Source organism: Chelonoidis abingdonii, chromosome 3, assembly GCF_003597395.2.
Source record: "Chelonoidis abingdonii isolate Lonesome George chromosome 3, CheloAbing_2.0, whole genome shotgun sequence".
NCBI classification, from domain to species: Eukaryota; Metazoa; Chordata; order Testudines; family Testudinidae; genus Chelonoidis; species Chelonoidis abingdonii.
In genome coordinates this window covers 125,022,281-125,036,444 of record NC_133771.1, presented here as the reverse complement: position 1 = coordinate 125,036,444, position 14,164 = coordinate 125,022,281, and the positions used below count along the sequence as shown (strand labels likewise).

The 14,164-nt window shown below is 42.1% G+C and overlaps 1 protein-coding gene across 1 annotated transcript in view; it reads right to left on the bottom strand.

Moving 5' to 3' along the window:
* The window catches only part of SYTL3 (synaptotagmin like 3), a 52,860-nt gene extending 48,720 nt beyond the window's left edge, over positions 1 to 4,140 (bottom strand). Inside the window, exons 1-3 of the mRNA XM_075064082.1 lie at positions 3,815 to 4,140; positions 3,008 to 3,612; positions 1,041 to 1,256 (exon numbers count right to left, since the gene is read on the bottom strand). Coding sequence (XP_074920183.1) covers positions 1,041 to 1,256; positions 3,008 to 3,117 — 326 coding nt within the window. The 5' untranslated portion in view covers positions 3,118 to 3,612; positions 3,815 to 4,140. The remainder of the gene's footprint in view (positions 1 to 1,040; positions 1,257 to 3,007; positions 3,613 to 3,814) is intronic.
* Positions 4,141 to 14,164: the final 10,024 nt, after the last annotated feature.

Genomic DNA, 14,164 nt, shown 5'->3' with positions numbered 1-14,164 from the left:
ACATACAGAGAACATGAGAAGGTGGAAGTATGCATACCAACAAGAAGAGTCTAATCAATTGAGGTGAGCTATCATCAGCAGGAGAAAAAAAACCTTTTTAAGTGATAACTGAGATGACCCATAGAAGGTCTGAGGAGAACTTAACATGGGGAAATAGATTCAATTAGTGTAATGACCCAACCACAGGCAGCACTTTAAAGAGCCCAGGGCTCCCTGGAGCAGCAGGAGCACGAGGCCCTTTAAATCAGAGCCCAGCTGCTGGGCTCGGACGGGAACGTAAAAGGCCCGGGGCTCCTGCCACTGTGGGTAGCCCTGGGCCCTTTAAATCATCGCTGGAGGTCCAGCAGCGGGGCTCAAGCAGCGCTTTAAAGGGCCTAGAGCTCCACAATGGCCGGAGCCCCGTGCCCTTTATTTTGCCCCACAGCCCTGGGGCTCCCAGCCGCCTCTGCAGCAGGTAGCTCCGGGGTGATTTAAAGGCCCTGAGGCTTCCAGCCACAGCTGGAGCCCCAGGGCCTTTAAACATTTAAAGGCCCTGCCTCTTCCAATTGAGGCCACGCCTCTATTCAGGACTCCGGTGTACCAGTAAGTCCTTTCAGTTACTTTCACCCCTGCCCAATACCCTGCAGGAATGCACTGGTTCAGTTCTCACTCAGAGGGAAGAGAACCATCTGTGGGAATCACAGAGTCACTTACTGCAGTAACTGAGTTTTCTTCAGATAATTTCTATGCAAGAACCGAATATACAAAATCCTGCCCTACTTTGAGATCTAACACTATCACAGCCTCAGGAATTAGTGATGCATCTTTGAGTCTCTGTGACCTTTCCATTTTGCTAAAAAAAAAGGGATGAAATTTCGGCTCCACTGAACTCAATGGCAAAATTCCCATCAACTTCAGTGGGGTGAGGATTTCACCCCAGGCTTTCAACTCTTCTCAATGCTATCTTCATAACAACAATTTGGACATTTTATTTGCTTCTCTATTACTTACAACACCACAAATAACAGAGATGGCTTAACAAGACTAGTCATATTTCTCACCCATGAGCATAACAGATGGTGCATTTCCACAGGTACGGATTCAGGCAGACACGGCACTCAGAGCACACACGATGACTGCATCCATTGCACACTGCACCTCTATTCATCACCAGGCCCAAGGATTTCTGACAGCGAGCGCAGGATCTTTCCTGGTATTCATGGCTTACACTGTTTGTCCCCTTCCACTGAAGCTGCTGCAACTGCATTTTCAATTTTCTGTCCCCACGAAGCAAATAAAAATACGTACAATCACAAGCTGATAATGTTTGTATCCAATAGTGATAATATTCTATGGGTCATATCTTGAAATTGTGGTCTCTATTTTTACGTTGCCTGAAATCACTTGCATACGGTACTTTTTTGTATTAGCACTTGTACACGAAACCCCACTCATGTCCATAAATGGAGTTCTAATCTAGTACAAATGGTGTTCTGCACATGCAAATTATGCACACGTAACAGGGAGCCAAAAAGTATGTATGCAAGTGATCATGTGTTCAAAGCTGTGCACATGCAAACAGAAGTTAGATTTGGTTCCCTTTGCAAATTTGATTCATGAGTGAGAATTGCAAAAACATCTTCATCAAATACAGGAATCAGCTAAAGGTGAATTTAACTGAATTGTGTGTAGACTTAAAATTACAAAAGAAAATACATTTTAAACCAAAAAAATTGAAAATTGTTGCTTTCACTTACCTGACATAACCTTAGTTCAGTGTTTCTCTGACAGGAATCAGTAACATTAAGAATCCTGTTCCCTGCACTATTTGGTTACATCATAACGCTTCTGCAGGAGACTATTCTGACTATACAAAGTTGAACTGAGTAAATACCAAAAAAGTTACTGTAGTTGCTCAAATTTAAAAATGAATTTATTTCAGCTTTGCTGACAACCTATTAGCATTTGCTTTCCACAGACATTTAAGTTTTAATCATGCAAATACTTGCCGAAAACAAGCTGTAGGGCCTTACATTCAACTGTGCAAACACAGAGAATTTTAAACTTGCAAGTGTAAATATTAGCAACCCAAATGGTATGTTTTTTATAAGATGGGTTATTGCTTGACAAAGTAGGTTGCAAGGTTCCAAAAAAACCCTTGTCGGAGCCCTAGTATACAGGAAACAAAATAAGCCAGACAAAGATTTAACCTCACCCTTTATAAATCAAGTATCTGTGTGAAGGTGCTGGGAGAGAATTAAATTTAAACTCTTCATTCAGCCAATAAAACCCTCTGGTGATGACAGGAAATTGCACACTAGTAAATGCATTGCACTTGGCATAACATTTATATGGGATGAGACACTGCTTCACTCAGCATTGGGAAGAGGTTCCCAAAACCCCTTGTGAGAATCCTGGAACAGATGAATTGACATAAATCAGTCAAAGACCTGAACTCATTTTTTATAACTGGGACAATGCATGTGCACCTGTGAATGTGATGAGAGAGAATTAACTATAAACTCTTCACTGAGGGAGTAACCCTTATGATAGCCTGATTTTTTTTTAGGAATTCTAGAAACTAAATTCATTCAGCAGTTTATTCAATGCATGGTATTTGTTCAGCTCTAATGGATAGTGAGCCACTAGCACAGGGGTTCTCAAACTTTTGTACTGGTGACCCCTTTCACAAAGCAAGCCTCTGATTGTGACCCCTCTTATGCATTAAAAACACTTTTTTATATATTTAACACCGTTATAAATGCTGGCGGCAAAGCAGGGTTTGGGGTGGAGGGTGACAGCTCACGACCTCCCCCCATGTAATAACCTCGCAACCCCCCCCATGTAATAACCTCGCGACCCCCAGTTTGAGAACCCCTGCACTAGCATGTTAAAGCCATGACACACTGGATACCTCTTAGTTCTCCCAACTGGAAAAAAGATACTAGTTAACAGCAGACAAGAGAAGGAATAAGATTTGAGAGGAAAGCAAAGAGAAATGGTGGCATAGTACAAAAAAGGCAAATACCTTATCCTTTCCTCATCCACTTTTCTCACCATCTGGTCACGGTACAGGACCTGTAAAACTGTCTCTTGTTCCAATTCCTTAAGGAAGTTCAGATTCAGTTCACAGGTCATTTTCCCCACACTTCACTTACTTTGGAGACCCCGGCACTACACAGTTCTATGGTATCCAAGCTGACAGATAATACTGTTGTCTGGAGTATAATATAGCACTCAGGAGGTCTATGAGTTCTTTTAAGTGCCTGTGCTCGTATTTCATTGGTGATACATTTCTACTGTGTCATACTCTTGAAGAAAAAAAATGAGAATGTTGATCTCCATGCAAATCATTATTTCCAGAGTGTCTCTGCCCCCCCGATGAACACAGTCATTTAGCAGGGTCACAACAGTCTGCTGCCTTTCATATGAAAGTTCTTTTTTTTGATGAGAGTGGCTCCAAAACTGATAATAGTCCAAAGTAAGGTTTTATTTGTAATCACCAGGTTGAGGGAGCCTTCACAGAGGAAACGGGCAAGAAGGAGAGGAAAGCAGCTTGTCTTACTTGACCTCTTGCTTCAGAAATTTCGTGGTAGGAAGTGACTAGAATAAAAATAGTATCTTGTTCAGGACCTAGAGAAAAACAAAGATAAAGTGTTATTTTCCCTCATTTCTTCTTCTTCAACATCTCTCTGCTAGCATCTGGGCATTACTCTGTGAAAATCAAACTCTATTGTATACAAATATACCTTTCACACACTGATTTGGATATGCTGGAGTAGCCTGGAGGTACTGAATAAGACAGACCATTCTTCTGTCAACATTACCATCATACATAACAACATGCTCCATTAATGCTTAGCCATCTGCATTAATAGCTTGGAGAAGAATAATTTTTGTGTTGTGCTGATAATGCAAAAAAAAAAAAAATCAATCAAAGTAGCTGCCAAGAAAATTCAGAGGCTGGCCCTGTGGCCTCATGACTCGAAGACATACTGGTTATGATATGTGCTCCTTAGCTGATTAGTAGCTGTACTAATCATCTTCTAGAAGTGACAAAGCATTAAAAACTTGTAATAAAAGGAGAAAGAAACAACTCTAAGGAGTTGCTCTACCAATTATTTATAGGTTTTAATAGCTAATGGGCCTGCCATCTGAATCACATCTAGCTTCTTTCTGTAGAGGCAAGATAAAAGGTTTCGTGCACAGCAGCATTGCTATCTTTGTTAAACACACACAAACATAAAAAGTCAAGAGGATACAGTTTTATTTCTAGCACTGTGCACAAATAGTTCCTCATCCCAAATTGGTGAGTTACTTATGTGCAAACATACAAGAAGCAGGAAAATACAGAAAGAGAAATAGATGAATGTGACACATAGACCCTTTTTTCTCACCTCAGACCTGACAAACTCACTACACCAAAGATGCGTCTTACATGCCTTATTCATTAAAAAGTAGTATGTAAGGTATCTAAAGAAAGCTCCTAATCTGTCAAGACTCATATTCTCATTGCAATATGTATGTACAGGTAATATTTATGGAATAATGTATTTATATGGAAAATAGGCTTTATGGACTTTGAACAAAAATTAGTCACCAGGGGTAATATGCTGACCCATTTAAGCAAGAGAGAGTTATCACCCCTCCTTAGTCAGCCATCGAGGTAATGCAAGGTTCTATTGTCTACCCTTGCCACACCCCAGAACAGAGGTGGGCAAACTACAGCCCACGGGCTGCATGTGGCCTGCGGGAGCCTCCTGCCCAGCCCCTGAGCTCCTGGCCAGGGAGGCTAGCTCCTGGCCCTTCCCCCGCAGTCTCAGCTCACTGCACCATGCTCTGGGCGGCAGGACTGGGAGCTCCTAAGGCAGTGCAGCTGCAGAGCCCAGCCTGACTTGGTGCTCTGTGCTGCATGGTTGGCTCCAGCCGGGCGGCGCAGCACGGCTGCATGTCCTGGTGCTCTGGGCAGCACAGCTGTAGCACCGCCAGCCACCGGTCCTCCAGGCAGTGCAGTAAAAGGGCAGGGAGCAAGGGGGGTTGAATAGAGGGCAGAGGAGTTTAGGGTGGTGGTCAGGGGGCAGAGCTGTGGATAGGGGTCAGGGCAGTCAGAGGGTGGGGAACAGGGGGGTTGAATGGGGGCAGGGTGTCCAGGGGGGCAGTCAGGAAGGAGGGGGGTTGGATGGGGTGGCAGGGGGCAGTCAGAGACAAGACTGGCTCCAGGCACCAGCGGAGCAAGCCCGTGTCTGGGACAGCACACGCTAAGTGGCAGCATTCCGTCCATTCTTAGGGCAGCAGTGTCTGGACAGCTTTTTATTTTTTTTGCACTTCAGCAGTTTGGGCACAGCAGTCCAAGCATTTTTTTTTTTTTTTTTGCACTTCAGCAGTTCAGGGGACAGCACTCCGAGCTGTTTTTTTTGTTTGGGGCAGCCAAAATGGTAGAGCCAGCCCTGGTCAGGGGGAGGTATTCCAGGGATGGTCAAGGGACAGGGAGAAGGGGTGGTTGGATGGGACAGGAGTCCTGGGGGCAAGAAGTGCGGGGGAGATGGATAGGGGGCGGAAGCCGAGCCATGCCTGGCTGTTTGGGGAGGCACAGCCTCCTCTAACTGGCCCTCCATAAAATTTCCGAAACCCAATGCGGCCCTCAGGCCAAAAAGTTTGCCCATCCCTGCCCCAGAACAATCAATAGAAAACGATCAAAAACAACTGCAAATGATTGGAACCACCTGGAGGTGAAAATGAACATAATAGGAGGCAGGAAATCACTCTGGGTATGAATAAAAACAAAAGATTGCTTCACTTTAAGAGAAGCAATGTCTATACTATAGCCTATGTCAGCAAAATTTATGTCACTCGGGCGGGGGTGGGGGTGGAATCCACGCCTCCCCCCTGAGCAACATAAGTTACGGAGACATAAGCACTCATGTCCACAACACTATGCCAAGGGGAGAGCTTCTCCCCCCCGACATAGCTTTGGCCGCTCTTGGAGATTGTTTTTTTTATGCTGACAGGAGAGCTCTCTCCCGTTGACATAAAGCGTCTTCACCAGATGCGCCACTGCAGTGCTGTACATATAGAGATAACTAGAGTGTAGGGGAAAGCACTCTGTACCCATTTATTGAGGAAAACCCCTGGCAGAGAAGAGTGCTTTCAGGAGCATTTGAATGCTGGCTCATCCGAAACTGGCCAGCTCTGCAACTGACTAAACTTTGGGGGGGTGAAATCTGCTTATTAGCTAAGAAAAGTAACTATTAATAAGTGAAGACCCAGGTTCACATTTTATGATTTTGTTTCATATTGTAACCACTTTTTCTACCACTCTCTCATTTCTACTTAAATCCTTATTCTTACTTTAAAACAAGGAGTCCGGTGGCACCTTAAAGACTAACAGATTCATTTGTCCACTCCATGCATCTGAAGAAGTGGGTTTTTTGCCCATGAAAGCTTATGCCCAAATAAATCTGTTAGTCTTTAAGGTGCCACCGGACTCCTTGTTGTTTTTGTGGACACAAGACAAACATAGCTACCCCCTGATACTCTTCTTACTTTAATAAATCTTCTTCTGTTTTATAAGTGCTTTCAAGCGCTGTCTGGTTTACAGGAGCAGTGGTTTAAGGTACAACTGGTAAGTTGGGGTATATTGCATCTTTGGGTGCAGAGGATTGAAAATTGCTGAGAGTAATCAATGTCAGGGGCTGGATATTGCAGGGGAACACTTCAAAGGGACTTGGGTGCACCTATTGCTAACCTGCTAAACTAGGGCGGGCATAGCCCAGAGAATGCTTGAGTGACTGAAGGGCTGGCACAGTCAGGAAGCTAACATCCAGCGAACACAAGCAAGACTTCCCCTTGCTGGAGGCGGAGGGCAACAAGATGATTCACAGTTCTGAGTATCTCAAGAACCATGACAATGAAGTTTAAATAAAAATATGCAAGAACTGCTTTGTATCTGTGGGACAAATTCTGTGGTACTTACTTATACAAAACTCCCACTGAAATCAAAAGGCATTTGCTTGATGAAACTGCAGAAATTGGCTCTTTATGTATAGCTTTCAAAAAACTGAACCAAAGAAAAAGTGGGTTTTTTAAATAATGGATATTACTGTAGTACCTGAAAGAGGAAAAGAGTTATTGAATCACATTCAGAACATTTGCATCTCTTACAAATTAGGTTATAAAGTCGATATTTGGGTTGGTATGACCTATTCAACAGAGCTAAGAGCAGACCAGTTTTGACACACCTCTATTATTAAAAGGCGATAAAATAAAAATTAGTTTTGAGATAAAGTCTTGAGTGTTTAATCTAAGTATTATAACAATCTTGGGGGTCATTAAACAACAAACCAAATGAATGATAAAGGAACAGAACTTTATTAAAACAAACTGGAAAGCATCTCTGATGAACTGCACACTGCCCTGAGGTGTTCCCAACCACTGCCTTGAGGGCACATCTCCAAATTCCTATGTTCATAATACTGTCCCTTATGAGGGATCATCTCTAAATTATTTCTACAAACATATCTCTATATTCCCTGTTAAAGAAAAACAAATTAACTAATATATAACAGCTAACAACTAATAACACAAGCCTTAAATTCTAAACCCATCTAGTACATTTCCATAAACCCAGTGTGTCAACTACCTAGAGAAGACAGATTACCAGCACATTCAGTCTCCAGTGAGTTTTTACCACTCACTTTCCTCAAATACTCCTTCTCCAGGCAGGTTAGCAAGTCTCTATGAGTCTTCCAGGATGTTTAATCTCCCACTCTGATCTTCTGAGGATCAGCCTTTCATTAGAGTCTGAGTTGTTCCCTTGTTCCTTGACAGTTGCTCTTTTGTGAGTTGATGATAAAGGATCAGCCACACGGGAAATGTCAGAGTCCACATCAGCTGTCAATGTGTTGGTACTTTCTGGGATTAACTGTACATCCCTTCAATTATGTCAAAATGTGTCCATCTGGTCTGTCTGGACTACATAAAACCTTGGATGCAGCTGTTCTTTAATGGCACCCTTTTGGCCCCAAGTATTACAGGTCTGATCACCTGGGTTAAGAGATGGGATATCACAGGCCCTTTTGTCAAAATAATATTTCTTCTTCCACTTCTGATTTCCTTTATCTTCTTTATGGTTGCACTGTTATGAGATTTCAACAGGTCATCAGTAACTGGTAAATCAGATTTGATCTTTCTTCCCATTAACAACAGAACTAGAGAAAAGCCATTCTCCAGGGATGTACTTTGGTAACCAATAATACTTTATACAAATCACCCCCACTGTCAAAAAGTCTTTTTCATAAGATTCTTTACTGTTTGTATAAACATTTCCTAAAGTACATTTGATTGGGGATAATTTGAACCTGATGTTTTGTGATGAAAATCCCAATCTCTGGCAAATTGCCTAAAATCTGCACTGGAAAATTGCAGCCCATTATTGCTAAAGGCTTCATCTGGAATTCCATCTTTAGAGAAGATCCTCTTCAAGTCAGCTATCACTGACTTATTATTAGTACTGTGCAGTGTGTACATTTCTGGATACAGAGAATAATAATCTGTGACTATTAAATAATCCTTTGATTGTCAGATAAATAAGTTAGTACCAACCTTCTAATAAGGCCTTGTGGAACTGGATGCATTTGACTTTTCTGCATTTGGGATCCGCAGCATTTTTCAAAATGACTATTTCCCCCACATTTATGGCAATATCCCAAAGGCAATACACTGTTTGGGGCCATGCTATGATCCACAGCTTCCACATGAGCATGTGTAACCAGTCGTTCCCCTAGCAATGGTTTTCATAGGTGGTTCCACTCTTTGATTTGACCTATTCCGGTTATATTCTTTTGTACTTAGTACATGGATACCTTTTCTGGTGAATTCAGCTCTTTGGCATGTTGTTTCACAGTTTCTGCTGCCCTGCATATTTAGAGAGTTTTTTCTGACGTAAGTCTCCTTCACATAGAAGTCTCTCTCAGACTCATTTGTAGCATTAAAGACAATGTGTTATTTCTGACGAGAGACTCTGTCAGCTCACTAAAGTCACATGTTTTACTGAGTTTCTTAATTTTGTGACATATTGCTCTATGGTGTCATCAGTTTTTTTCCATGCATGTAAAGAATGTGTATCTCTTAAATGTTTCATTCTTTTCTGGCATGCAACATATCTAAAGTTTAGTCAGTATCTTGCTCAACTTCATACTTTCATCTTCTTCAAGTATAAAGTTGCTATAAATATCCAATGCTTTCTCCTCCATAACATACAAAAAGATTGATGATTTCACTTTATCATTTTTTTTCTTTGCCCCGATGGCTGCTAAATACAGTTCAAATCTCTGATATTTTTTTCACTTCTCTGCAACATTGCCTGACAATTGCAGACTGGATGGAGGTTGCAACACATTCATTTTTGGCTTTTTCCCTCCTTCTTAAGCTAGTAAAGCTTCTACTGTGCTCACCAAATACATGCAAAAGCCTCTGTGCCTGGTGCTCCATGTGCTTCTCTCGTGCCTCCCTTTGTCTCTGCTTTCAGTCGTAAAAACAGAAGTTAACTTCAAAATCACTGCATTTCCTTCTTTTTCAACACTTGTGACACGTAACTATCTTGAGGTTCATTAAACAGCAAACCAAATGAATGAAAAAAGAATAAAACTTTAACAAAGCAAACTAGAGAGGATAACTGGTGAACTGCAGCACGCAGCCATGCTATGCGATACTCTCAACCCTCACCTCCAAGGCACATCTCCAAATTCCGACATTCACAATAATATCCCTTATCAGGGAGTGTTTTTAAATCATCATGTTCTACAAACATATTTCTACAGGTATTAAATACACAGGGCCAGATCTTTCACTAGTATAGATGGGTGTAGCTTTATTGAAGTCAATGAAATTACACTGATTTACATCAACTGAAGATCTGACTCGTTATCTGTATGCTTTAAGTACCAGAGACTCCACATTGCCAATTTATTTGCAGATATCTACTGCTATTTTATTGTTTTATATGTGTGTTTTACATCCAGACTGTCAAGGATGGGCAGCAGGTATCATAAGCTGGGGCAGGTTGTGCCTCCCCAAACAGCAAGGCATGGCCCCACCCATGCTTTGCCCCCAGCCCCTCCCTCCTGCTTCCCGCTGCACTGGCTGGAGTACAGTCTCCCTCTGCGGAAGGGGTTGGGTCACATCGCCCTCCCGATGCTACGGAGCTGGGGGTGGGGAGGGGAGCTAGCCTGAGATGGGGGCCGGTGGCTGTGGTGGGGTCTCTGGGCTCCAGTGGTGGGGGAGAGGTGCAGAAGAGGCAGTGCTTTGGTGGAAGGGGCAGGGCTGGGAGCCAACAGTCCACGCATCACCCATGCTGTCAGGCTAGTTCAACTTTATCCACCTAATATTGCAAAAGAAGGCAGGAGATGCTGCTTTTTATATCCAGACAGTAGCTGTGTATATGCTCCTCCTTTTGCATTCTTTTGATAAAATTCTTTGATGACAAAAAACTGACAGACTTTAACATAGAAAACTGTTAAAGAAAAAAAAGATATAACATGAATTTCCGGTGGAAACAGAGGAGGCAAAGATATGAACAATCATATTTTATTTCATCACCAATTGCATTTTACAGGAAGTTACTAAAACACATTTAAAGCCACAGCAATTATGCATTCTCACAACATAGACTATTTTCAAAGACATGCATTACCACTGCTCAAGTTGATCTTTCACTACAGTCTTTTCTTTAAGGCTCTTCTCTTTTGGAGTCTGATCCTGCCAGGTACTGAATCCCTCTTGAGTGGTGCTGAGAGCCCTCAACTCCCACTGAAGTCAGGAGGCATTTTACAGGAGGGATGCAGCACCACACAGTATCAGGCCCCCAGAGAATCTGTGAGCAGTGCCTTCTATTTCTCTAGGATTGATTTGAAAAGCTAATATTGTTACAATGTCCTCAATAAATCTGAAGGCAAAAATTCTGAGGCATGTCATTTGGAGACTAGCAAATTCCACAGAAGTAATTATCAGTGGGACCAAGCAAAACCCATCTCAAAGGGTTAATATTAATATACTGCTAATAACAGCAACACCTACAGTTATCAAATAAATAAATGAATAGTTATGTTATTTCCCAGCGCCTCCATATCCTTAAAAACAAAAGGGTTTCCCCCCTGGTCTACAAAATGCCATACACAGAATTAAAGATTTCAGGCTCATTTTGTGAAACAGCTTTTTGACAGCAGCTATTTCTGAACAGTACATAACAAGCTGGTAATGGGGAGCAGAGAGAATCCTTTTTAGAGATTCACGGAATAATTTATTTGTACACAAACAGTGATATTTTCAAGGATTTGTATTTGTACAAATATAAAATAATAACGGGCCAAATTCTGGCTAAACTCCCCTTTAAGTACATGGGAGTTTAGCCTAAACAAAGACTGAGGCCCAGATCCTCAGATGTATTTAGGCTCCTAATTTTTCCACTGAGTTCCATGCAAGTTGGGAGCCTAGATATCTTTGTGGATCTGAGCCTCAGCAGACACTTGAATAAAGACATTCGGAGATGGCCCAAAATGAGTACTTAGAATAATGCCATTCAGAAACAATGGATTTGCTGCTGCTATTCAAATTCTGTGCACAGTAAAAATAAAAAAAAAAATGGGGCAATTGTGTATTCAGTTCTGATCTCCCGAGATATAAATTATAACATCTGGCACAGTTTGAGAACCGCTGCCCTAGATATTGAACCTGGCCTTATGACTGCCAACTCCACCTGGAAGAACAGTTACATATACCTAATTTTCTATCAACGTTTAAGCTAATTTAGAATCATAGTTAGGGAGTTTATAGGGTAAACAAAGTGCCCTTATGAGGGCAAAGCTTCATGCCTCACAATCACTTGAGCTTGTAATTATTTTGCAGATGTGGTCAATTTGGATGGAACAGGTGATTGCTTTTAGACTCATAGACTTTAAGGTCAGAGGGAACCATTATGATCATCTAGTCTGATCTGCTGCACAATGCAGGCCACAGAATCTCACTCACCCACTCCCGTAACAAACCCCAAACCTATGTCTGAGTTACTGAAGTCGTCAAATCGTGGTTTGAAGACCTCAAGCTGCAGAGAATCCTCCAGCAAGTGACCCATGCCCCATGCTGCAGAGGAAGGCGAAAAACCTCCAGGGCCGCATCTCTCCCAGTCTGACACCTAGTTCCCTTGATACATTCCACGCGAATCTAGCTTATCATTGTTTCCCAAAGGACATCAGTGGATTCTTTCCCACTCCTTGAGGATACTTTCAAGCCTCTGTCCACAGTCCTGTATCTTAGCACTCCAGCAGACAGCAACACTTCGTTTCCAGAGATCCAGCTCTAGTTACAGACCGTCTTTCTTCTCAGTAAGGAGTCCCACATCAGTAGGACCGCCTTTTGTGGTGACGGTGGGATCCCGGTCTATTCCTGTTGCCTTCTGGCTTGCAAGTCCTCTGATATTCTATTGTCCTTGCAATCCCTCACAACCCATCCCATATCATCTGGGACTCATATTTGTGCTGTCCATTGACTCTTCCCTCTCCTGTAGCGACTAGCTGCTCTTCTCTTCTTCCTGCCGTTCACCTTCCAGTGACCACTGCGTGTCCGCTTTTCATTTTCAACTCGCAACCAATGTTCGATCTCTATTTCCTTCCTGCTGTCTTTTCCTCTGCCTGGTTCTCTAGTACATGCTCTCACCGTCCACTTTCCTCACGCCAGCAGTCTCCCTCTAGTAGCCCGTCTCTGAACCTGTTCCAGTTTGAATTCATCCTTCTTAAACATGGGAGACCAGAACTGCACACAGTATTCCAGATGAGGTCTCACCAGTGCCTTGTATAACGGTACTAACACCTCCTTATCTTTGCTGGAAATACCTCGCCTGATGCATCCTAAAACCGCATTAGCTTTTTTAACGGCCATATCACATTGGCGGCTCATAGTCATCCTGTGATCAACCAATACTCCAGGTCCTTCTCCTCCTCTGTTACTTCCAACTGATGTGTCCCCAATTTATAACTAAAATTCTTGTTATTAATCCCTAAATGCATGACCTTGCACTTTTCACTATTAAATTTCATCCTATTACTATTACTCCAGTTTACAAGGTCATCCAGATCTTCCTGTATGATATCCCGGTCCTTCTCTGTGTAGCAATACCTCCCAGCTTTGTGTCATCCGCAAACTTTATTAGCACATTCCGCTTTTTGTGCCAAGGTCAGTAATAAAAAGGTTAAATAAGATTGGTCCCAAAACTGATCCCTGAGGAACTCCACTTAGTAACCTCCTTCCAGCCTGACAGTTCACCTTTCAGTACGACCCGTTGTAGTCTCCCCTTTAACCAGTTCCTTATCCACCTTTCAATTTTCATATTGATCCCCATCTTTTCCAATTTAACTAATAATTCCCCATGTGGAACCGTGTCAAATGCCTTACTGAAATCGAGGTAAATTAGATCCACTGCATTTCCTTTGTCTAAAAAAATCTGTTACCTTCTCAAAGAAGGAGATCAGGTTGGTTTGGCACAATCTACCTTTTGTAAAACCATGTTGTATTTGTCCCAATTACCATTGACCTCAATGTCCTTAACTACTTTCTCCTTCAAAAATTTTTCCAAGACCTTACATACTACAGATGTCAAACTAACAGGCCTATAGTTACTCGGATCACTTTTTTCCCCCCTTTCTTAAAATATAGGAACTATGTTAGCAATTCTCCAGTCGTACGGTACAACCCTGAGTTTACTGATTCATTAAAAATTCTTGCTAATGGGCTTGCAATTTCATGTGCCAGTTCCTTTAATATTCTTGGATGAAGATTATCTGGGCCCTCTGATTTTGTCCCATTAAGCTGTTCGAGTTTGGCTTCTACCTCAGATGTGGTAATATCTACCTCCATATCCTCATTCCCATTTGTCATCCTTCCATTATCCCTAAGCTCCTCATTAGCCTTATTAAAGACTGAGGCAAAGTATTTATTTAGATATTGGGCCATGCCTAGATTATCCTTAACCTCCATTCCATCCTCAGTGTTTAGCGGTCCCACTTCTTTTTCTTTGTTTTCTTCTTATTTATATGGCTATAGAACCTTTTACTATTGGTTTTAATTCCCTTTGCAAGGTCCAACTCTACATGGCTTTTAGCCTTTCTCACTTTATCCCTACATGTTCTGACCTCAA